The sequence below is a fragment of the Heteronotia binoei genome, chromosome 4 (assembly GCF_032191835.1).
Source record: "Heteronotia binoei isolate CCM8104 ecotype False Entrance Well chromosome 4, APGP_CSIRO_Hbin_v1, whole genome shotgun sequence".
Taxonomy (NCBI): Eukaryota; Metazoa; Chordata; class Lepidosauria; order Squamata; family Gekkonidae; genus Heteronotia; species Heteronotia binoei.
This window is the reverse complement of record NC_083226.1, coordinates 119,731,477-119,756,708: the sequence shown is the minus strand read 5'-3', so window position 1 is coordinate 119,756,708 and position 25,232 is coordinate 119,731,477. Positions and strand designations below refer to the sequence as shown.

General features: G+C 46.9%; 1 protein-coding gene across 2 annotated transcripts in view; it reads right to left on the bottom strand.

Moving 5' to 3' along the window:
* Positions 1 to 13,093: 13,093 nt before the first annotated feature.
* Positions 13,094 to 25,232, bottom strand: part of KIAA0825 (KIAA0825 ortholog) — a 523,961-nt gene continuing 511,822 nt past the window's right edge. For both annotated transcript variants that reach the window (XM_060235688.1, XM_060235689.1), the window contains exon 19: positions 13,094 to 14,016. In XM_060235688.1, the coding sequence (XP_060091671.1) occupies positions 13,890 to 14,016 (127 nt within the window). In that variant the 3' untranslated portion in view covers positions 13,094 to 13,889. The remainder of the gene's footprint in view (positions 14,017 to 25,232) is intronic.

Here is a 25,232-nt window from a genome sequence, read left to right as displayed (position 1 = left end):
TGTACCCGATTCATGTACCACCAGACGTCTATCTACAGATTGAACAACTGTTTCCTTTTAAATGGGTTGCCAGGTCATGGCACCACCTGGGGATCCATATACCTTTAGATTTGTCCAAATTATTTGATGTCAACTTTAGACAACTATTTGCGTCAATTAAATCTAACTTAGTTATTTGGGCTAAACTCCATCTGATTGAAAAGATTGACTTATTAAAAACTTTTGTCCTGCCCAAATTTCTTTTTTTATTCCAGAATTTACCTATTCCTATTTTGAATAAGGATATGAAAATGTGGCAACAATGCCTGTCTTCTTTTATTTGGGACAACAAGAAATTCAGGATTTCATATCAGGTTCTTTCTAGGCCACTCATTAAGGGAGGATTGGCAGCACCACTACTGAACAGCTACTACGTGGCGGCCCAGCTACGAAGTGCTTTACTCTATGCTAGGAAAGAATGTCATCTGTCCTGGGTCCAAATCGAAGCTGCTAGTATCTATCCTCTACACCTTAGGGAGTTCCTCTGGAATTCTAAAACGGACAGAGCTAAAGTGCGGCTAACTAACCCTTTTTTACGTTCCACTTTAGAGACATGGGATAAGTATAGGATATATGTGGTCCAGCCTTCCTCTCCGGTTATGGCTTTCTTGGGCCAATCTTGGTTTCCTCCGGGAAATTCCGAAGGAAATTTTAAAACATGGAGACAGTTAAACATCTTAAGAATAACCGATGTAAGTTCAAGGGGAAAGCTGCTTACCAGGGATCAATTGGAATCTAAATACAGGACTAATATTCATTGGTATGAATACCATCAGCTTTTTGACACTTTAAACAAGATAATTCCGGTTATGATTCCTGCTGATCAAGTAAATATTTTTGAGAAATTAATTCTAAATGAAGACACGAATAGGAAAGGAGTGATTTCAAAAATTTATACTTTATTGAATAAAAAAAACTGGTCACAGGAGTCATATCAGCAAAAAGCATGGAGCAAAGATTGTTCTCTTGACTTATCGGAGGAGAAATGGTCTATGGTATGGTCATCTCCTTTAAGTAAATCGAGGTGTACAAACTTCAAGCTCCAGCAGTACAAGTTATCTCTACGCTGGTATCTAACCCCTTTGTCTTTGAGCTACGCGCGAAAGGGTTTTGCTCCCCTTTGCTGGAAAGGATGTGGGGAAATAGGGTCCTTTTTTCACTGCTGGTGGGCTTGCCCAAAACTTCAATCTTTTTGGAATGCCTTGATAAACAAAATTGAACCCATTACAAACGAATCAATTCCCCGTACCCCTGAGTCTATTTTATTTAATTTCTAGCCAAACAACAACTTTACTAAACAAAAGAAAGATCTAATTGCTCTCTTGATCTTGGAGGGGAAAACTCTGTTAGCGAAGTACTGGAAAGCTGCTAGAACTCCTTCACTGACCCTATGGTTCCAGAAAGTGTGGGATATAATCATTCAAGATAAAATTACCTCGCAACTTATCTTTACAGACAACCCTAGTGCAGCCAAAAACTTTACGGAAAAATGGTTTATTTTCTTTGATTATGTAAATGCCAATTCATCGAAGAAAAATGAAATGCCAAAAAAATATTTAAACTTCATCCTATTTTAGGAAGTATAATTTCTTTGGGGCGAGACCTTCGTGCCCGGCTATGGGTATTGGAGTAATAACAGGCCATAGGTTGGTTCTTTCCCCTTCCCCCCCCCCTTTTTTTTCTTTCCTCCTTTTTAATGTTATATTTTGTATTACTGCTTGTATCTAATCTGTGTGTGTTTGAAATTTGAAGTAATATTGAAAAATAAAAATTTTGAGTTTAAAAAAAAATATTTTGGGAGTGAATACTTTGAGACTAAATCAGAGAGCTCCAATGAGCTTCTGTCTATTGCTAGCAGCTACCCAAAGACCACAAGGAAGTTCACAACAAGGGCACAATTATTTTTAAAAATCTGTTTTAAAGGGCTTGATGAGAAATACTGACAAAGTGTTGTAGTGGTTGAAGTGCCAAACTAGGATCAGGAAAATTTTGCCAAAGCTCACTGACCTTGGCAAGCTCACTTGCTCTCAGGGTTGTTGTGAGGATAAGATGGTGAAGGGAGAGAACTATGTGTGTCATCCTGAGCTCCTTGGAGGAAAGGCAGAATTAAAAAGAAAAAAGTGATTTGACTGATAACATAAGTTGCACAGGTGCCTGGCATGATTTGCTGCCATAAGTAGACATCTACCATGGCCCTGATTCAGAGAACCCTTGTGAAGATGTAAACAGAGTAGAAGTATTTTGGTTCAGTCCTAACAGGAAGCAAGGGCTGGTGCTCAGCAGGGTTTACAGAGAGAGAGAGAGAGAGCAACACAAAGTCCAATCCAAAGTCAGGGGATCAAAAGAGCAGGTTAACTAAGTCCAGTCTAGGGTCAGGGGGTCCAGGAAGCAAATTCAAGTCCAGTCCAGGGTCACAGATTCCAAAAGCTGGTGTCCAGGTCCAGTCCAGGGTCTGAGGTTCTAGAGATCAAGTATCAGCAAGGTCATTGGCTCAGCAGCAAGTGTTCCTGTTGTGTCCACAAGCAGCTTCTTCTTTGGGCTGGTTAGGGTTAGGGTTAGCTAGGTTTGAATAAGCCATGCTTACAGCCAGCTCCTTGGCAGTCATCTAGAAACTACTCATCTGTTCCATCAGATAACAGCTGGCAACAGGACAGGAGATGCATGCTTTCTCCTTGCCTGTAACTGCATGCCACTGATGTCACCAGCGGTGCATGGATGTGGGGGAGCCAGGTAGGCTGGGAGTTGCCTCTGAAGGCTTGTTTGCTGATTTGGACCTGCACAGTGTTGGCTCAGCTGCAGCTGTGGGCTAGGAGTTACGTGGTTCAGACCTGCAGGGTATTGACACAGCCAGTTATGGTCAGTTGGTAATTCGATCTCCTGTTGCTTTTTTGCTAGCTCAGGGCCAGCTGCAACTGGCTCCTCTTCTCCCAAGGAGTCCTCACTTTCACAGGTCGTAAGCTGATTTACAAGGAGCTTTTTTATTTCCTTTCAATGAAGATAACTTCCAAATTTGTAGCAGCAAGTATCAACAACATGGAAAAAGTTAGAACCTCCATCCAAGGTGAGGGGTTCCACTCAGTGTTCCCTCTAAGCTGAGTTAGCATGAGCTAGCTCACAGATTTTTAGCCTCCAGTTCACACATTTTTGTCTTAGCTCAAGAAGAATGACCCCAGAGCACAATCATTTATGCAGTAGCTCACAACTTTAATGCCAGTAGCCAGGGCTTTCTTTGTAGAAAAAGTCCAGCAGGAATTTATTTGCATATTAGGCCACACCCCCTGGCACCAAGCCAGCCGGAACTGCATTCCTGCTCAAAAAAAGCCCTGCCAGTAGATTACAACTTTAATACCAGTAGCTCACAAAGTAGAATTTTTGCTCAAAAGACGCTGCAGCTTTGAACACTAGTTCCATTGTATGTGAAATACTGCATTAACTAAATCAACATATTATCAAAGTGTTCAGAGAAATAATTTTCAGTATTCGATAAATTATTTAGTATGCTTTGAAATAAACTAAATGAGAGTATGTTTTCTTGCAGTTGGTAGGAGAGATGGGCATGAACCAGTGAAAATGTGGTCGTTTGTGGTTCATGGTGTATCCATGAACCAGACCACAAACTGTCACTGACAAGAACCTGCTCATATGAATCAAATCACTTCAGGAAGTTAATGATGCAGTAGAACACCCCCAGAGCATGCTACAGACACCAAACTCACAGCAGATCTCCTGCTGACTCTCCTCTATCTGCCATCTGAGTTTGGTGAGGATTCAATTTGCAGAGTCTGAGTTATGTCCCCACACAGAAGGTGCACCCAGGAAAGTGCTTTCTGGGAAAATGAGATGCAAGTACAGGAGGAGGCTGACTGTCAGGAGCCTGGGTATATTGAGTGCCTCCCCAGCAAGTTGGAGATACCAAACTCACAGCAGATCTCCAGCTGACTCTCCTCTACCTGCCTTCCAAGTTTGGTGAGAATTGAATTTACAGGGTCCAAGTTACACCCACCCAGAAAGGTGCCCCCATACTCCATTGTTTCCATGTGTCCAATGGAGGGGTGGGCAGCAATGTTTCCAATGAAGGGGGAAACAGCAAAAAATAAAAATAAAAACCAGAGTTATACCCTTCCAAGACTATTGAAGTCAGTGAATACTGCTTAGGATTGAACTGCTAAATTAATTTCCTGAATATAGAAGGATGGGAGGATTGAAAAGAGTCTGTAGAGAAACAGAAGTATCTTCAAGGCAAGACCCAGGCTATGTCACTATTCATGTTGTTCAGGCTGCCTCACTTCATCATGCTCACCAATTAAGATCTTACAGGGGCATGCTAATCCTGGGAACATCTCTGCCGGTTGAGAGAGATCTGGGCTGAGCTTCTGTTCCCTCCTTTGTTACAGGTATTTAAGCCTGGGAGCAGCCAGCGGCAAGAGTCTTCTGCTGCAAGTCAAGGGGCTTTTGACTATCACCCCATGGCCTACAGCCTATTGTTACTTGTATATAAGAGAAGTGACAGCTTATAGCATATGCTGTAAAAGTGAAACTAGATCTGGAAGCTAGATGATCTAGATGACAGCAGGTGGCTGGGTGCCAGAGGTATTGCATCAGCCAGAAGCTCAGTCAGCATGACACAGCAAGATGCTGATTGGCTGGTCTATGTACAAATGTACAGAGTCACTATGGTGTGTGTGGGTTAATGGAGTTGGAGTTGCAGCAGAGCATACTGTCGGAGAGAAGAGTGATTGGTGTGTAAATAAATGTATATAGTGGTTTTACAGCTACTGTGTACAACCTTCATTCTTGTGTCGCTAAGAATCACCCTCTTGGACTCTAAGCACATCGACAGGGTTATGGGCCCAGCACGCTTCCGCTGCACCTAGAAGATCTGAGAGAGGTGGTAAAGAAAGGACGCTGAGTTGTTCCAGAGGCTGCCTAGGAGGTGAGACCAGCAGTGGCTGAAAGGAGTCTGAGCAGGATGGCTACAGCAGCAGCAACCGTGCTGGTGGAGAAGCTCACCACTACGAACTACAACATCTGGTCGCTAAGGTTAGAGCATTTCCTGAAGAGTGAGGGGCTTTGGGACTGTGTCTCAGCTCCTCTCGCTGATCCCACGCCGGCAGAGGCCGTTCAGGACCAAAAGGCTCTAGCCACTATCATACTAAGCGTCTCAGACGCCCAGCTGGTGCATGTCCGTGGGCACTAGACAGCAAAGGAGGCTTGGGAAGCTCTCAAGGCTGTGTATGTGCAGAAGTCAGCAGGCTCGCTAATATCCCTATCTCGGAGGCTCTACAGAAAATGTATGCTGGCCGGGGAGTCAATGAGGGACCACCTCGACGGTATGTCTATCTGTTTCCAAGAGCTAGAAGCGAGAGGTAAAGCGGTGGCTGAGGAAGATAAAGTTTACATAATATTGAGCTCTCTGGACGAGAGATATGATATGCTAGTGATAGCATTTGAAGGGCAGGATGCCGAGAAGCTGACTTTGCCCTACGTGACCAGCAAACTCCTGGCAGAAGAACAGAGGCAGCTGGAGAGCAGGAAAGAGCAGGCTGACCACAGCAAAGAAGATAAGCAGAGGTCTGTGGGGGCTGGTTCCAGCTGGCAATCCAAGGAGGAGGAAAGAGCCTTGCAAGTGCGGAGGAAACGTTGTTATTTATGTAACCAGCTTGGGCATTTGCGAAGGTCTTGTCCACAGCAGCAACAGAGGAAGAGCCGGCAGCAGTCTTCAAGGACACAGGCAACTCTGGTAAGAACTGGTCCGGGACTGCAGAGTGTGCTGTGGATTGTTGACTCTGGGGCTACGCAGATTTTTTGCTGCCAGGAAGAACAGCTGCAGGACTGCAGACCAGCTGAGCAGAAAACAGTAAGCTTGGCTGACGGGCGACAGGCAGACGTGCTTTGCCAAGGCACGGTCTATTTTCCTGGACTCAATTATACTTTTTGTAATGTATTGTGTGTGCCAGAGCTATTTCTTGAGTGTCTCCGTCCTGGCAACAGCTGGGTTCACAGTAATATTTGATAATAAGGGCTGTGAAATCTTAAGGAAGGGCAAAAGGCTGGCTGAGGGAAGACTAAAAGCAAATGTTTATGAGCTTGTGAAGACAGTGGAAAAGGCACAAACCGTGTGGAATAAACAGCCACACAGCAGGTGCATTCACCGCTTGCATAGAAGGCTCGGTCATGCCAGCTATAACACAATTAATAAGACCTTGGAAATATTGCAAGGTGAGAAAGTGGATAAGTGCAATGCATTCCTAGATTGTAATATCTGTAAGGAAGCCAAATCAAGGTCCTGTCCAGCTTCTAAAAAGAGTGAGCGTGTGTCTGAGGGGCCGCTCCAATTAATACACGCAGACGTCGTGGGGCCGTATGCCCCTAGTGTTTCTAAAAATAGGTTTGCTTTGGTTCTGGTCGACCACCACAGCAGGTTTGTGTGGGTGTATGCTATAAAACATAAGAGCGATGTGTTTGCAACTTTCAAGTACTGGGCTAGAAGGGTGCAGAAGCAATTAAATGCCAAGATAGCCTCACTTCAAACAGATCAGGGAGGTGAATTCCTAAGCAGAGACTTTGCCAGCTATCTGAGGCAAGAGGGCATAAAGCACAGAGTTGCCAACGTCTCCTCTCTGTGGGAGAACGGGGTGGTTGAACGCAGAGCAGGGGTACTCCAGAATATCTGCCACGCTTTACTAGAGGACAGTGGTTTAAAGCTGGCATATTGGGGTGAAGCCTTGAAAACGTCCTGTTATATCTCTAACCGTTTGTGGACTGAGGCTCTAAATGACATACCCTACAGGGTCCTCTAGGGGAGAAAGCCAACCCTGGATCACCTTAGAATTTTCGGGTCTAAGGCATGGGTAAACATTCCTCTAGATAAGAGGAGGAAGGGAGGTGCTAAAGCCAGAAAACTAGTGTTCGTGGGGTATCAGAACGGCATGAAGTCCTATAGGTTTGTGGACGGGAACGATATAATAAAACTGAGTAGGTCCGCCTCATTTTGTGAGGATGAGAATTGGTCCAAAATACATGCCAACGAAATGCCCAAAGAAACTAAGCTGCAACTGTCTCTGACAAGTGTGGAGGGGCAAAAGCCAGAAAGCAAGCAGGCTCCCTCATTGAAACAGGAGGAAGACAGTGCAGGCAGTTCTGAAAGCATTAAGCAGCAGGAGACTTCTGAGGCTGTAAAAGGTGAGCCAGTTGAAATCAGGGTCTCTGCAAGAGAAAATAAAGGGGTGCCGCCTAAAAGATATGGCTATGATACAGAAATAAATTATCTAGGCAATGGAGTTTGTTTGCCTGATGGAAAGCCCAGGTGCTGTGAGAGTGCACCGGATTTAAACGTGGATACCTCTTTCACAAAGGAGGAAGGAGATTATACATATGTGTATGATGATAAGCCTAAAAGTTATCCAAGTGTGCTGGAACTGTTGTATGGCAAGTCTCCTAACGAACAGGGAGACACATGAGCAAAAGCCTGGAAAGAGAGGCTGTAAGCAGTAACTGAATAAAAGGGTTCAATGTGCAAATGAATAAATGCTAGAATGTAAAAGAAATGCTGTAACATTAAAACAAACTTGCTGCTTCAAAATGTATATTAAGCCGCAACTAAAATGTGATTGTAAAGCTGAAATGTGAACAATTCAAAATGTAACTGTTAAACAAAATGTAAAATCCTCAAAAGCTGTAAAATGTGTATTGAAAGAGAATGTGCATCTGTACTAAACTATACAGTACCGTTCTAACGGACCGAGCCAGCAAAGATAAGGGGAGTGCTCAGTCTGGAAGTGAGCCAACTGATAAGATTTTGGATTTGAATGTTTTTTAGAATGGAGAGACTTGGCTTTGTAGGGTAGCAAGGACCTCTTTCCCCTTAATAAAATAAAAAAAACAGAAGAGCAATGATTTGGACTAAAATTAGTTGAGGCCAGTTTTCAGGGGGAGGCCTGGAGATCTCCTGGAATCACTCAGTTTTCTCTGCAGGGTAATGGAAGTTTGGTGTGAGTGAGAGCTCAGAGCCTGGTTCCCTTGGGATCTCATCTTTCTTTAGACTTCCATTTTAGATCAATAGCAATCTGTCCTGTCTGGATATGGCAACCCCATTCAGGAAATAAAACTAACTGCAGAGAATGTGGCCTTGCCCAAAAGATGAAATCTCTGTTAGTGTGACAAAGTCTGCCACCTGTCTCGCCAAGGTGGGTCAGCAGACTTGCCAACTGATAGTCCAACACAGGTCCAAAGTCTGGTATTTCCCCCAGAAACACCAGGAAGGTAGGTTGCCACCAGACTGGATAAATCCTTTAGCACAGAGGCCCTAGTCAAGCCTCTGCCTATTAGGAAAACTCTAGAGAAAACCAAGCCACACCACTGCAGCAAGGGGTTCCCCAAGTCAGTTTTCACAAATTGATAGTAGGTATTTCCAAAGGCTAGTGGATAAGTTTAGCTCAGATTGTGGTGGCCCTGAAAGCATTGGTTTTAGTGAGTTGTTCAGTGTAACTAGCTAACTGGGTATAAATTCAGAGAGCTAGACATTATCATACAGATTTCAAGTGTTCAGTTGGAATCCAAGGGTTTCCCCAAATGGAGTTACGTCAGGAGGCTGTTCAGCATAATAGGCTCTAGTCTAGGTTAGGCTAGGCAAAGAATTGTACTTATTATATTATTTTTACACCTCCCAGACCCTCGTGGTATATCCAGTTAAGGCTATTCAGCTATCTCAGTATTAAAATTCAGTTGGTGCATGGCTACTGCATTAACCCAAACGAACTTAGGTTCAGCTCCTTTAAAATGCAGCCAGGATGCAAATTAAATAAATACAATTTATTGCCATCATTGAGAAAGAGATTTAGAGAGTTGTACCTTTATTTTTACGTTTAAAATGCCAGAACCAAATACCTCTGAGAAAGAGAGATTAAACTAGTTTTGTTAAATATTTACTGCTTTAGTTCTATAAATGTTAGGCTCAAGGAAAGGCCTCTGAGCATGTACAGAGAGTGCCTAAATCAGCCCCAAATTGGAGCCTGGCTTAGGGGAAGTTAAAGATTGCAAATTTGCAGTCCTTCTACCCTTCTCCCACAAGAACACCGTGGCACAGAGTGTTAGAGCTGCAGTACTGTAGTCCTAAACTCTGCTCACAACCTGAGTTTGATCTCCAGTGGAAACAGGGTTTTCAGGTAGTCAGCTCCAGGGTGACTCAGCCTTTCATCCTTCTGAGGTTGGTAAAATGAGTACCCAGCTTTGCTGGGGGAAAGTGTAGATGACTAGGGAAGACAGTGGCAAACCACCCCGTAAAAAGTCTGCCTTGAAAATGTGAAGTTGTGAAAGCAATGTCACCCCAGAGTCAGAAACAACTGGTGCTCGCACAGGGGACTTTTCCCTTCCTGCCCCTTCCCCCACCACGAAGGAATGCTAATCCTCTTCTCTTTACTCAATCTGAAATCTTTAACGGAACCAGAAAAGAGAAGTAAATTGCCAGCATCTTTGCAAAGAGTCAAAGTTTTCTCTTTTGCAAGGAATATATGTCCTAGCAACTTTCACTGTATTTTGGCTAGGAAAACTTTTGCAGACAATCTTTAGCTGTTTTAGGAAAGAAAAGGCACTTAGCCAAATTTAGTCTTAATTGTAGAAATAAGAAGTGTAAAGCCTGAACCCCCACCCGGCAGATATCTCATCACCTTCCCCATCTTGTGTTCATGTATATGTCCCATGGTATCAAAGGGGGGAGGCACAATTGAGATATTTTTCTGAATTCTCATGTTCTCTTGATTTTGGGTCTAAGGATACAAATTTAAACTTTTGAAATTTTGCAAGGGTGCCAGTCTCCATGTGGAACCTGGAGATCACTCCCAAAAATATAATGTAATGCCCAGAACATCAAGAAGTGTCCAGGAGGGTGGACTGCATTCTTGTAATCTTCAAATTTGATTCAGAGATTCAGAAATCTCCGACCTGGAGCTGGCATCCCAAAGTTCCACTTACGGCTAATCTTTCTCTACTAGAGAAAAGACCTGCCTGTAAACTGCCTTGAGGCAAGAGTGCTTCTAGATTAGAAGCTATTCCTGTGATAATTTCTTTTTGCTTTACCTTTTGAGTCTGAGAATATTCTTCTAGTGACCATTATCAGTTTCCCTTGTACTTTTTTCTTGTTTCTTTTTAGATTCATATTTGTTGCAACAAATTAAAATGCCTCTCATGAACCACTAGGTGCTCATTTTCTATATGGATATGCACTAGCCTGAATCATGAGAAGTGATGCATAGGTTTATATTGTGAATTTGTGTTTTGTATAATGTATGATGTATGAAATCTGTCCTTTAACATTGGAAGGGTAGAGACCTTGTCAAACTGAAACACCATGTGAGAAGGAGGAAGTCTCCTGTCCAAAGCAAGTATGGTAATTTATATAATGTGTTCAACCCTATCTCAACAGGGTTGGACTCAAGTTATGGCAATTTGTGGACAGCCAAGGAAAGCTTTAAAGGGAAAAAGCACCTATTATTGCTGTTTTATTTGTTTGTTTCTCCAAGTATGTTTTCCAGGCTTTTCCATATCTACCTTGGGGTCCTGAAATTTGCCTGGTCATGCCTCATTGGAAGGAAGGCCTCCCAGGGAACCCCATCCAAACTGAGTTGTGGAGAAAACTTATTTCCAGGGAAATTCCTCTGCCTAGCAAAAGGCTGGTTGCCACAGCTGATTACAACAGCAGCCCACTGCCACTTCCAAGTTGTGCTTCCAGGAAAAGGAATTCCTTTTGGCTGCAATAGAAACAGATTTCCCTGTGAAAAGATTGTCATGCATAGAGCACGCAAACTCTCCATGAACTCAAGAAAGAAGACCTTTTGTTAGACTAAGGGAGGAGGGGAACAAAGAATTAGTCAGGAAATGGTTTTTGTATTGTAATAATGTGGCCAGGTGTGCCACGGCTGCCAATGTTTTCAAGTATGTCTGAATGTGTGTATCTTAAACACCTAGGATACAACAAGGTGTCTGCCATAAAGGCACATGAGTTGATTCAGTTTATAGCATGTCACTTGCATATGTCCCTTATGTGTTTTAGAAATTGAGATGAGTTCTTGTATTCTTGCATCATAACTAGTAATGTTTTATTGATAAAGAAATAAGTTCTCTAGGATCCTTCCAAGATCTATGTTCATAAATTTAGACTGGACATGTGTCATTATTCAATGCATATACCATGAATGGATTATTTTACATTTTTTAACTCAGGCATAGCCTATTTTTGGTAGTTGACATTACTAAACCTTTTCCTTTGTCCCAACTGTGTCACATCCCTGGTTGTTTGAAGTCTGATCAGCAGTGCACCATTAAATGCAGCATACACCCTCCAAGGACTGGACAGTGCCAAAGAGGAGGAATTGATACCAGAGTGCTGCCAAATAAAGAGGGTAGCCTTAAAAGACAAGGGGGGGGGGGCGTCTCAAGCTAGTCTGTGTGCCCAGAACGGCCCCTTAATGGAGACCAGGAAAACTCCATATTGGAAGGCTGGGCTGCATAGCCAAGGCATGCCTCTGAGTGACCTTCTTCCACACATACACCTTCTCTAGATGGGAATGGATAATCCCATCACTGTCTCTCTCCTCCCATGACCCATCTGTACCCCATCTCTGTAAATATACTATTTCATTACCCCATTGTACTGTCATTTCAGTCTTTCTTGGGAATGTTGAAAACCTAATTGTCACCTCGCTGCTCTTCTTGAGTGGGCATGCAGAATTGATTTGTTTAATAATGATGGTGGTCAGTCTCCTTCAGATTTTAAAATAATAACAAAAAAAGCTTTCAGAAGACAAAGGGGGGAATGAAGAGGGACCCCTGAATAATTATGAACACCCCCATAATAATAAATGAAAATATGGTTTTTGTGCCTTCAGAAGAGAATGTCTGTTGCAACATTTAAAAGTAACTGTTAGAGGCCACAGCCCAAATGGGTATGAATCCAAGGTTGTAAAGTAGATAAGAGGCCCCTCTGAGGAAGCTTCTGCTAAACTGATAATGCATGAAAGCAGAGGGACGAATGAAAAAATACAGGAAGGTGGGGCATTTGAATAGATAAGGGGGAGGGTTGTCTGCTTGTTTTGAGTTGTGAATAAAAACGGTCTGAAGGCTGATGATTTTAACTTAGTCATTTTGGGTCTTATGCCGACTAAATTCTGCTTTGATATCAAAGTAAAATACCTTGTTTCATACCAAGGAATGTGTGGGGCTTCATTATTTACCTGCTACATCACCACTCTGGTTTAAGGGTCTCCCTTGAGAAGGCCCAGAGTACACTCCCAAGCCCTTCCAGGCCTCCCTTAGCTTAGGCCAAATAGTAGGCGTGAGAACCAGGCAGAGTGAACAACAGAAAAAAAGGTTTATTTAAAAGGTCAGTGCAATATAACAAACAAGGTGCATAAAATAGTAAAAGGGGTGAAGGGAAAAATAACCAAATGCCCTAATGCGTCCGAACTTACTGTCCCTGGACTGTCTCAGTCAGTCCTAGGCCTGTCCACCCTTCCTCTAAGGGCAAGGGTCTCTTCCTTGCAACAACTCTTCCTCAGCTCTGCTTCCTAGGAAAAGAACACCCTCTTCCTGGGCTTGGTCCTTTTATCTTCTCCCAGGCCCCAGCCTCTCTGGGCCAGTTTCCCTCTGAAACCTGGCCACCCAATCAGAGGGATAGGAGGGATCCCGGGAAATGTAGGTTTTTCCCAGTAACTCCTAAGAAGGCTTCCCTAGGGCCTGCAGGCTTCGCTAGGCCCAAAATCATGACAGACCCTCATAACAAATGAGTTCAACACGATGCCCCTGGCTTAGACGATAATATCATGTGGCATATTTCCTTCTAGCCTTGTCTGAGGCACATGTAGCATATACATGGAAAGACTATCTGGTAATTGGCACCCCAGAGAAAGCACACTTTGCACAACAAGGAAGTACTTGGAAAAACAGCCAAGGGAGAAAACAAACGCTGTTGTGGGTGTTCATGTGTGAGATAAAAAATAAGGTCAACGTTGATGGTTCAAGTAAAGTAAAAATATCTTTTATTACTCAGTTAAAATTCTCTATGCATTTCGTCAATGGGCTTCTTTAGTGGAATATGCTAGTTTTGTTTCTTCAAGAAGAGTACAAGTTTTCTACTGCTCCAGAAATGGAAAGCAGAACCCATAAATTAGGACAGCATTTAGTCTGTTGTTCTTCTATCAACACCCATTATTGCTATCGATTGTTAGTAGAAAACTGTGCCAGTAACTGGGAGACACCAACAGTGACCGCTCTTAAGATACGGTATGAACAGCCACTGGTACATTTTCTTTCATCTCCACATTCTGCTTACTTCTCCAAATGTAATCCACAAGAGTTACACCACTGGTCATACTACAAGAGGTAAGTGTTGTGATCTTCCACATGGACCTGTGTGCCAATTCGTGTTGCTGCTCTGAAGCAGAGCATATGATATTACAGTGCTTTATATTTTACAAACCATTCTTAACTTGGCTTCCAGGCCTTATGCATTTATTCTATTATCTGAACAGTCCATAGGAACTTATCTGAACACTCCATAGGAGAGTGATAACCACCCATAGGCTTAAAGTTCTTAGGGTACTTCCATTTTACTAGATATTGGTGATATAATCATATCATTTTAAAATTCTATTTTACAATTATTTTTTTTAAATAAGTACATTTCTTGCTTTGTCTACAAAGAAAAAAAATCTACACAACAAAAAACAACTTTAGGTAAAATGCAGTACCTGAGCAGTTGAATAAAAACACAACAGAGCAAAATTTGTATGAACTATAGACAACTTCTTTGAAGTACTGATATGTTTAGTGAAAAAAAGTACTTTTGTCAAGTTTTGTCAAGTACTTTTGTCAAGTACTTTGTCTTCTGAAGAAGAAGGGGTTGCTATGAGACAAAGGTTTTTCAAATGCTCCAGCATGGCTTTTTCTTCCTCTTCCAGGACCTCTCCCTCTTTCATCTCCCATCTGAAATTTAAAATTAAACAACCTGTTTATTTCTTCAAATGAGTCCTTTAATACACGTAAAACTGAACACCAAGCAAAGTAAGAATTAACTGATGTTAGTGATCCCAAACCTTGTTTCTGAAAAGCTTAGGAGACTGAGTAAGCTCCAGACTGGAATATTTTGAACCTTAAGTAGAACTAATTTGGGAGGAGGAACTCCATGGATTTTCTTCAGTTTGAATGGGAAAGATCCCAATTCTCTCTCTCTCTCTCTTTCTTCCCCTCCCTCTCTTTCTTACATACATACATACATGAAAAGACAAACCCCACACTCACTGAGTTCCTCTTCTCAGGCTAATCTTCACAGAGAAGTGGGGCGAAAACAGAAATTTATTGTGAGATAAAAAGTTGAATTCAGATGGACTAACATCAATAAATCCCAAAGAGGTTTGAAGAAATTTAGACATTCAACTTAATAATACAATGCAAGGTGTTATAAAAAGGATCTACTGTGACTTCTCTAAGCAAGCCTCCAGCAACTGAGGGGGAAAATCATTTTCCCCTCAGCTGTCACCACAGTTCCACAGCAAGAGAATTTTCTCATGGCATCCCCACAAAGGGGAAATACAACTCCTTCCCCCACTGCTTCCCAATACACCTCAAGTCCATTTTGGATGCCAACTATGTATGCAGTCCAATTTGAGGTCTTATACTGGGCACAGTTTGAACAGGAACTCTAGAAAACAGGGAGCACTTTACACAAACAGGTAACAAATTTTATTGTAGTATTGTATAGTGGATTCTATGCATCGATGAGTCATAGTATGAATGATAACAAGCTCTTTATTTGGTAGAGCATGGTATAGGGCTGCACAATAAAGACTGAGAACTGGGCCAACAGGGCCAAACTTATATACATCTCTGGGTTCCCGCGCAAGCATGTTATTCGGTCATTCAAACAGGTGGGGGCTTGTGATTGGTCCAGGGTGGCAGAGACTTGGATCCTGCAGCCCATTGTTCCCAAGTCCCCAAGCTCAGTTCGTATGGCTCCAATGAGACAGGCAGGAACACCCAAAGTCTTCCCTTGAGTCCACATACATAACATTCCTCCTCCCTTAGTCCACAAGCCTAGTAGACATAGTCCTTTAGGTACACAGGCTTGCAGTGCTCTCACATCGACCGCCTGAGTGCTGAAGTGGGTAGTGGCGCGGTCGCTGCTTCAGGTGCGGCGAGCTGAGGGACCGGCGCTGCTGGGATTTTGACCAGCTGGTACAGGTCCCAGAGGTCTCGGGCGCAGACAGCAGTTCCAGTTCCTCCGGTGTCTCAGGCGCCAGCAGGAGCATGACTGTCAGTCTCTCTGCTTCCACCAGCTCGTGGGCCATCACGTCTTGTGTGGCCGTCAGATCATCTGCGCTCTCTCCTTTGCCTTGTTCCCTGGCACCTCACGTGACCGTGACTGGACTATGTGCTACCTCATTGTGAACCCCACCCCCCGAGGTTACGTCATACATGACAGCACCTAATACCCTGGAGACTCGTGCTGGTATCCACGCTGCCCCCCATAGTTTTTGGCGAACACCAAATCCCCTGTATCAAAACCCCAGGGAGCCCAGATAGCCTCTGGTACCTCTTGTAGGTCTGGGGCGTGGTCCAGGTGCATGTGGTCAAACAGGGTAGTCAGCCACCGGCCCATGAGAAGCTTAGCCGGGCTACAGCTGGTGACAGTACTAGGGATGGAATTTTGTGCCAGGAGACACTGCGAGGCAGGCTTCCCAATCCCCATAGATGATGCAGTGGAGTGTTTCCTTTGTAGCCTGCACCATCCTTTCCGTGTGGCCGTTGGTGGCTGGGTGAAAGGGGGACGACTTTATGTGCTTTATTAAATTTCAGCCGCAGAAGTCCTGAAACAGCCGAGGTGAAGGCCATCCCATTATCTGATACCAACATGTTGGGGAGGCCATGTGTGGCAAAAACCCTGCAGAAAGAACCTAACGCAGCCTGGGAGGATGTGGACTCTACTGATATTATCTCCAGTCGCTTAGAGTAGGAGTCCACAATAAGGAAGAATGTTTGCCCCTGGAAAGGCCCCACGAAGTCAAGGCATAAGCGTGACCAGTGCTTGTGAATTCCCACTGTTGGGCTGGGGCTCATGGCAGAGCTGGATGGGTCTCCTGGCATGGTTGACATCGGGCCACCCAGGACTCAATAGCATCGTGTATTCCCGGCCACCATACATAGCTGCGGGCCAGTGCCTTCATGTGCACAATCCCCGGATGGGTTTTGTGCAGCACCATTAGGACTTGCTGCCGCAGCTCTGGGAACACCACTACCCTGCTTCCTCACAACAGATAACCTTTGTGAACAGACAGTTCATCCCAGCAGGACACAAAAGGCAAGAATTCCGAGCCCACCTGGCCCTCAGGCCACCCCCTCTACACCCAGTCCAGAACATGTGAGAGGATTTTGTCCTTTGAGGAACAGTGGGCAATGTCCTTGGCATGCACCAGGCAGTCTGGGAGGGACTCCAGCGACATGATCTGGTATGCCAGGGCTGGATCCAGATCCATTGAGGGCAGCAGCAGGCAGCTCAGGGCATTGGCGTGACCTGTCGCCTTCCCCAAGCGGTACTGGAGGTCATACTGGTACCCCACGAGGAAGATGGACCACTGCAACACCTGTGGGGACAGCATTTGGGGCATTTGGCAGTCAGGGGTGATCAGGCCCACCAGGGGCTTATGGTCCGTAAGGATGGTGAAGGGCCGGCCATACAGGTAGTTATGAAATTTCTTAACCCCTGCCACGATGGCCAGGCCCTCTTTGTCTATCTGAGTGTAATTCCACTCCGGCTTTTGTAAAGTTCTGGAATAATGCACAACTGGAACCTTGTGGCTGTCCGGCAACACATGGGCCAACATGGCACCCACCCCATAAGGAGAAGTGTTGCAGGCCAAAACGATGGGCAGCCAATCATCAAAGTGCACCAGGAAGCCATTTGAAGTTAAAATGTCCTTTACTGCCTGAAAGGCAGCGGCTTGCCAGCAACCCCAAACCCACGGCGCCCTTTTGTCCAACAGCCTATGCAAGGGCTCTGCTACCGCCGCCTTGTGGGGAAGAAAGGTGTGGTAGAAGTTGAGGAAACTCAAGAATGATTGTAGTTCTGTGTTGTTGGTGGGGACAGGCACATCACAAATGCCTTTATTTTGTCCTGCACCAGGTGGATTCCACTAGCATCCACCGTATACGCCAGAAAGTCAATGGTGGGTGCCCCCAACACACACTTTTCCCATTTTCCCTTTAACCATGCCCCATCAAAACGCTGTAACACTGTCCTGAGGCGGCTGGCGAATTCTTTGGTGGGAGCTGCTATCAGCACATCGTTGAAGAACAGCTGGATCCTGGGGATGCCTTTAAGTAGGGAGTCCATTAAGTTCTGGAAGATTCCCGGGGCCACGCTTACACCAAACTGCAGGTGCTTGACTTGGAAGGCCCCCCAATGTGTTACAATGGTTTGGGCCTCTACTGTGGCGGTGTCCACAGGGAGCTGCTGATACGCCTGGGCCAAATCAAGTTTGCCAAAAAAATTTGCCCCCGCTAAGGAAGCTAGCACATGACTTACCACTGGAACCGGGTAAGTGTGGCCTTGCAGCTCCTTGTTTATCGTGCATTTGTAATTGGCACAAATACGGACGCTGTCTTTGGGTTTGATCAGGGTGACGATGGGGGTCTCCCACTTCGCATTAGCAACCGGTTCCAGAACCCCTTGGACTACGAGGCAATCTAGCTCCTCCTCAATTTTGGGTCTTAATATCTGGTTCCTGGGGGTGCTGTGGCGTAGATTGCCTTGGCGTGAGACTGAGATGCCTGTCCAAGAGTAGTGTATCTTGCAACCACGTAGGTGGTTTAAAACCAAACTGTTCTATGAAACAATATACAAGGGCTTGTCTAGGTGGTCAGGGTAACTCATAACCTTTGTCACATGAACCCTCAGATGACTGAACAACACCAAATGTAGGTCATTCTAAAATCATAGAATCATAGAGCTGGAAGGGACCCCCAGGGCCATCCAACCCAACCCTCTGCACAATGCAGAAACACACAAATACCTCCCCCCAAATTCACAGGTTCTCCATCGCTGTCATATGGCCATCTAGCCTCTGTTTAAAACCCTCTAGTTCACAAAATGTTACAAGCACTTCAGGAGCCCTATCTATACCATAGTCTCCACTAAAACCTATGTCAAAATTGCAATCAGGCAGTCTAAAGGCATCCCCTAGACTGATCCTCCCATGGTTAACAAGACAGATGAGACATTCTTAGACACAAAAGGGAAAAGGGAGTGGGTGAGAGAGTGGTCTCAACACAAGAAAACACACGTCACTTTGTAACGGCTGCTGCCTTCAGCAAATGTCACGTCTTATTCACACACAATCTCACCACAAGTCCCTTCCCAGTTCCAGTACTAGGCTAGCACAGCTTCAAGGGCGCTGGCGGGGAGAACTACTTCCCCTTTCTTCAGCGAGCTTTACAAGTGTGCAGCCGAGAGGTGATCAAGTCGCCCTTCCCTCCGAGATGGGCTGAGGCCGAGCAGTCTCTTATGGAGAGGTTCTATCTACTAAACCCCATTCTTATACTCACCTGCGCAGGTCTTCTTACTAGAGCTGGTTCCTGAATGCCTTTCTGTGGTCCGTTTGACAACCCATCCAGCCAGGCCAGGCAGCTGAAATCAGCTGGGAGCTCCTTCCCGGACCCGAGGCTGGCTCGACCATGGCCCCAGGCTGGTCTGGGGGCCAAAGGGCGGGGCCCAAATCCCCCTTAAAACTGGCCCAATGCACCAGAAAAATGTAGCAGCAACCTTAGCTGCTGGTGGTCAGGCAGAAACGAGGCCACAGGCGAAATCAGGAAGAAACAGCCGTTTATTTAACGTGTACACGGACCCCAGATCAGACTCAAGTCTAAACGAATCTGGGAGCCCCGATTTCAGGAAGGTCTACAGTTTTATAGTCACAGACAACCATTTCCAATAAACAATCGCACAATTACAGGAAAGGACCACCCCATATCCCATACATCATTACAAGTGTCATATTACTAAAAGAACAACGAGACAGGGAGGGACTTTCCATACATGGCATTGATGTTGCTAACACTCTTGCAGCAATATTCTTAATCAAAAACACATTTGCACCTTTGACCTGCTCCCAAGACATTTTTCAAGCTATATTTGCCCAATGCTTATTCCAGCCAGTTTCTAGTTCCTCTTTTCAGCAGTTGCGGCAGAGCCGATGGGTGAAGGATTAACTTCCTCTTTTACTGCCTTATGCTTCTACAAGCCGAACACACCGCTAACTTCCCTTTCCTTACTTTCGCAATTTAGAAGGATTATTTCACAGAGGCACAAAGCAAGCACTTTTAAAATCTCTTTGACCTTTTGTTTTCTTGCCCTTGTCCCTAAATGATGGCTTTCAATTTACCTTATTTAATACCTTTTTATTTCAGCCCTGCTTCACAACAATTATGGGGAGCTTGCCTGTGAACTTTCCGTATGTAACATGGACTACCCCCACCCCCAGGACAGCAACCTCCCTCTTCTGGAAATCGCGAACTATGAATGGGGGCTGGTGTAACTGGGATTCCCTGCCTGGGCATAGCTCCCTGAACGTGAGGGCCAAAATGACCATCTGGCTTGCCCCAGAGTCTACCTCCATTTTACAGGGCTTGCCTTCTATGAACACAGTCACTTTGTATTTGTCAGGGGAGTGTACAGGCAGCTGGCATACCTGGGTCCCCACTGTTGTGAGTGTTTGGATGTCTTCCACTAGCACAACCTCATGGTGGCAGCCATTTTTCTGCCGAGAAGTGTCCCCTTGGCGCAGTGATGCTGATCGGCAAACCTGTGCCAAATGCCCGATCTTTCCACACGTGAAGCATACTGTGTTCTGGGACTTGCAGGTGTGTCGCTCGTGTGGCTCCCCGCAACTTGCACAGGTCTTGGGGCTAGTCGGTTCCACTGCACGTGGCTGTAGTTTTTGCTGACCCATATGATCTGCAGGGCCTTCGCCAGGGTGGGGTCAGCCTCTGCCGCAACCTTTTAACAGGCTTTCGTGTCCCGGAGGCTGTGAGTGAACTTCATGAGCAAGGCATCTTCTAGTTGTGCGCCATACTCCGCTTTCATGCCCATTTCGCACAGGCTGGTGAGGTAGATCGCTACGGTCTCGTTTGGCTCTTGATTCCTATTGAGGAACCACAACTGTCGGGTGAGACAGGTTGGCTTTGGAACGAAATGGCCAGTCAGTGCATTGAAGATCTGGTCTGCTGGCTGGGGCTGATGGGAGTTGTAGGCAAAAAACAGCTGGAGAGCTACCGTTGGCCACCCCTGCTATAGTGGGTTCTATGCATCAATGAGTCGTAGTATGAGTGATAACAAGCAAGCACTTCTCATGCTGCACCTTAAGTCCCGCTGTCTGGAAACAGCACAGCACCTCGCGCAGGCGGCAGCTAAATTCTTCGATGTTGGGGGCTGCAATTAAAACATCATCAAAGAATGGTTGTACTCTGGGGATCCCTTTAAGAAGAGAGTCCATTAGATTTTGGAAAATCCCCTGAGCCACACCTTGAAAGCCTCCCAGTGCGTAACAATTGTCTGGGCCTCTGCTGTCTGTGCATCCACCAGAAGTTCCTGGTAGGCCTGAGCCAAGTCCAGCTTCCCAAAAATTTTGGAACTGGCCAATGATGTGAGGACGTGACTAATCACCGGGATAGGGTATACATGGTCTTGGAGGGCTTTGTTTATTGTGCATTTATAGTCTGCACAAATGCATATGTCTCCATTAGGCTTCATGGGTGTGACGATGGGTATCTCCCAGGCAGCGTGGAAAATGGGCTCTAAGACCCCCTGCACAACGAAGAGTCCTGTTCTGCTTCAATTTTAGGTTTCAGTGCAAACAGAAACTGCTTCAGCCTTATGGGCCTTGCCATGGGGTCGAGCTGCAGTGTTATAGGTGGCCGCAGAGCCCCATCGAACACCTCCGGGAATTCCTGGCACACATGTTTGAAATTGTGGGTATGAATTTCATTCACCCCGACAATTTGTATGCTCAGTGGTTTGAACCAGGCAAATCCCAATAGGGTGGCAACCTTGCGCTTCACAACAAGTATGTCCAGCATCCCCTTGAATTGTTTGAACTCTACCCTGACTCTGGCCTACCCCTTAATCTGGAGAGGGTTCTTCTAAAAGTCCTGCAAAACGAATTCAGCAGGCTGCAACAGTGGGCTTCCATGGGGGCACAGGTTTTTTTAGGCTCTCCTCTAAGATTATGAAGATGGAGGAGCCCATGTCCAGTTCTATGAGGCAGGACGTCCCTTCAATCAGGATCAACACTTTGACCCTATCGGGGGTGTCCAAGTGCAAGTTCATTACCTGGATGCTGGTTGAAGCCATTGTATGTGCATCAGTCGAGTCATGGTGCGTGGACTGACGCCTTCGGTTGGCCTTGGCCCGGCATGCTCACACGATGTGGCCCATTTTTCCACAATTCCTGCAATTTGCATTTCGGAATGGGCAGTCACAGCACTCGTGTGGATCCCCGCAGCTGGCACATTTGTTTGAGCCTGGCTTTTTGATGACCCGTGGTTGAGTCGTGGATCGCTGCCTTTGGCACAGTGGCTGGTAGAGCTGGTGCGCTTCTTTCCCATCCGAGCCGTTGGAAGCTGATGAGTTGGCGGCCTGTTGTGCGCTTGTTGCAGAGCAACTGCTGTGTTCCTGCTCGAAGGCGGTTGCCTGTCGGAGCGCCTTTATGAGGGTGGTGTTGGTGGCCAGCAACTTGTGGCATAGTTTCTCCTTCCAGATGACCACTATGAATCAGTCGAGCAGAATCTCCTCCAGGACCCCCATGAAGCTGCAGTACAGGGTGAGACCTTGGAGCTCAGAGAGGTAGTTGGCCGCAGACTCGGCTTGCTGCTGCTGCCTCGTGTAAAATGCATGCCTGCATGTGAGGTGAGTAGGTGGTCTGTCATAACCTTGATCAGGTCCTTGTAGGTGGCAGCTGCAAGAGTTGTCGGAGCGATGAGCCGCTTCATCACCTAGATAGTCTCCACCCCGCACAAGCTTAGGAGGAGTGCCTTGTTTCTGTGGCTTCCTCTATCTTGTGCAGTTCTATGTAGTAGCTGGGCCAGTCCACCCATGACTCCTGTAATGTACTGAGAACCGAGACGGTTTGAAGGCAACATGGTTTATTCAGTAGCACATTACAAGAAGGAGAACATGCGGGCCGGGTCCCGCTTATATACATTACCCAGAACTGCCCCCTTGTCTGACCAGTCCAATCCTGATCAGTCAAACTTCCCGCCACAGATCTTCATAGGGGAGGCGTCAGGCGAGCCACATCTGGGGACCCACAGGTTGCCTCAGTAGCGATCGCCATGCGGTACAACAGCTTATGTTCAAGACATAACACTCCTCCCCCCATAGCTCAGGACACTTAATCCCGCAAGTAAGCGGGGGCCGTGCGCTCCCTGGTTGACCTCCTTGGGGTTACTAGTGGAGTCAGAGCAGTTTCAGGTGCCGCTGGGGCCACGGCTGCTGTGGCGGACGGAGCGGCAGCTTCCCCGTGTGGGAGAAACCCCAGCCTATGGTTGTCTGTGCTCTGCTGCTCGTCGGGTGTCTCTACTCTTGGGGAGTTGCCCCTGCTTCAGTGTGGCTCTACCGCCCGATCGGCCAGAGCGGTCGGTGGGGGTGGGGTGGCTCTCTGCATGGGTGCGGCCGTGGGTCCCTCCTCACTCCGTATTGCAGCCGGCTCTTCCGGCAAGGTGCGGCGGCGCATTTGGTCTATATGCCTCCGCAGTATACTGCCTCCCTCCGTGGATATGTCGTAGTGGCGGGACCCTATTACTCGTAGCACCCGGCCCGCTACCCCCTCGGGGCCACTAGCGTAGTTCCTCGCATACACCGGATCCCCTGGGAAGAATCCCCTGGCCGCTTCTCTGATCTCGGGGGAACTGCGGATGTCGGTGGCCCGGTCAGGGTGCAGCCGATCTAATCTTGTGATTAGCTTCCATCCCATTAACAGCTCGGCTGGGCTGACCCCTGTGACTGGGTTGGGGGTTATCCTATTATCAAATAGGAAGGCGGCTAGGCGGTGGTCCCAGTCCCCCTGCACAATAGGGCCCAGGGCTTCTTTAGTGGTGTGCACCATCCGCTCTGCTTGGCTGTTGGTGGCCGGATGGAAGAGGGCGGACCATATGTGCTGTATTAGGTATCTCTGCAAGAACTCCCAGAATTCCCGGGAGGTGAAGGCTGTACCATTATCAGAGACGATGGTGTCCGGAATCCCATGCGTGCTCAGGACCCCGCGCAGCGCCCGGATCGCCGCCGCCGTTGAGGTTGAAGCTACCGGAATAACTTCCAACCACTTGGTGTACGCATCCACCGGGATGAAGAATATTTGGCCCTGAAAGGGCCCCGCAAAGTCGATGTGTAGCCTAGACCACGGCTTCCTGGGTGTTTCCCAGCATTGAGCGGGGACGCTGGGCGGTTCGGGTCAGGACTCCTGGCATGCTTTGCACCTCTGGACCCACCCCTCTATCTCTTCGTCCATCCCCGGCCACCATACATAGCTGCATGCTAAGGCCTTCATCCGTACAATCCCTGGATGTGTTTCATGAAGGGCCTCCAGCACTTGTCTCCGCAGTGGGGGGGGGGAACCACCACCCTGCTCTCCCATAAAAGACATCCCTTGTGGGAGGATAGTTCTTCCTTGCGTGTTGTGTATGCCCTGAACTCTTTGCTCTGTTTCCCTCTGGCCATCTCCTTACCACCCAGTCGAGAACCCGCGCGAGTATTTTGTCACAACCCCTGGCTTTCACTACCTCTGCTGCATGTAGGGGTCTCTCTGGTAGCATTTCGATGAGCATCACATGGTGGGCTGGGGCCGGGTCAGGGTCTATGGAGGGCAGCGGCAGGTGATTGAGAGTATCAGCGTGTCCCATCGCCTTGCCTGGCCAGTGAACCAGGGCATATGTGTAGGAGTTGAACTGATTCCACCGCAAAACACGCTGCGATAGAATCTGTGGCGTTTGGTGGTCCGGGGCAAGGAGGCCCAGGAGCGGTTTGTGGTTCGTGGCTATGGTAAAACGTCTCCCATACAGGTAGTCGTTAAACTTATGCACCCCTGCCACAATTGCTAAGGCCTCTTTATCTATCTGGGCATAGTTTCACTCCGCTGGGGTCAGGGTCCTCGGGTAGTAGGCTACCGGAACCTCCCTCCCATCCGGGAGTTGGTGACCCAGGACGGCGCCCAACCCGTACGGTGATGCGTCGCATGCTAAGATCACAGGCAGGCTTTCATCGAAATGGTGGAGCACATTGTTAGATACGAGCAGCCCTTTGACCGCCTGGAAAGCGGCGTCCTGCTCCTTTCCACAGACCCATGCGACATTTTTGTCTAGGAGTCTGTGGAGGGGTTCTGCTATGGCGGCTTTGTGGGGCAGGAACGAATGGTAAAAGTTTAATAACCCCAAGAAACTTTGTCGCTCCCCCTTGGCCTTGGGGGCAGGGGCTTCCACTATGGCCTTAGTTTTTTCTGGTGTCAGGTGGATCCCCACTGCATCTACCGCAAACCCCAAGAACTCTACCCTCGGTACCCCAAGGGTACACCTTTCTCACTTGACTTTCAGACCGGCCTCTTGGAAACGGCGGAGTACTTCTCGCAGCCGGTTGCTAAACTCCTCCGTGTCAGGTGCGGCGATCAAAACGTCGTCGAAAAACGGTTGCACCCCGGGGATCCCTTTGAGGAGAGAATCCATCAGGCTCTGAAACACTCCCGGGACCACGCTCACCCCAAACTGCAACCGTCGTGCCTTAAATGCCCCCCTGTGGGTTACTATGGTGCTTCTGCCGTCACGGCATCCACGGGCAGCTGCTGGTACGCCTGGGCTAAGTCCAGTTTTCCGAAGATTTTAGACCCCGCTAATGCTGCCAGTACGTGGCTGATTACTGGAACAGGGTAGGGGTTATCTTGTAGTGCCTTGTTAATGGTGCACTTATAATCGGCGCATATGCGCACCTCTCCGTTCGGCTTCACCGGGGTAACTATCGGGGTTTCCCATGAGGTGTAGGCAACGGGTTCCAGCACTCCCTGGGCTGTGAGGCAGTCTAGCTCTGCTTCAATTTTAGGCTTCAGAGCGAACGGGACCCACCTGGCCTTCAGCCTTAAGGGTCACATGTGGGGATCGAGGGGTAA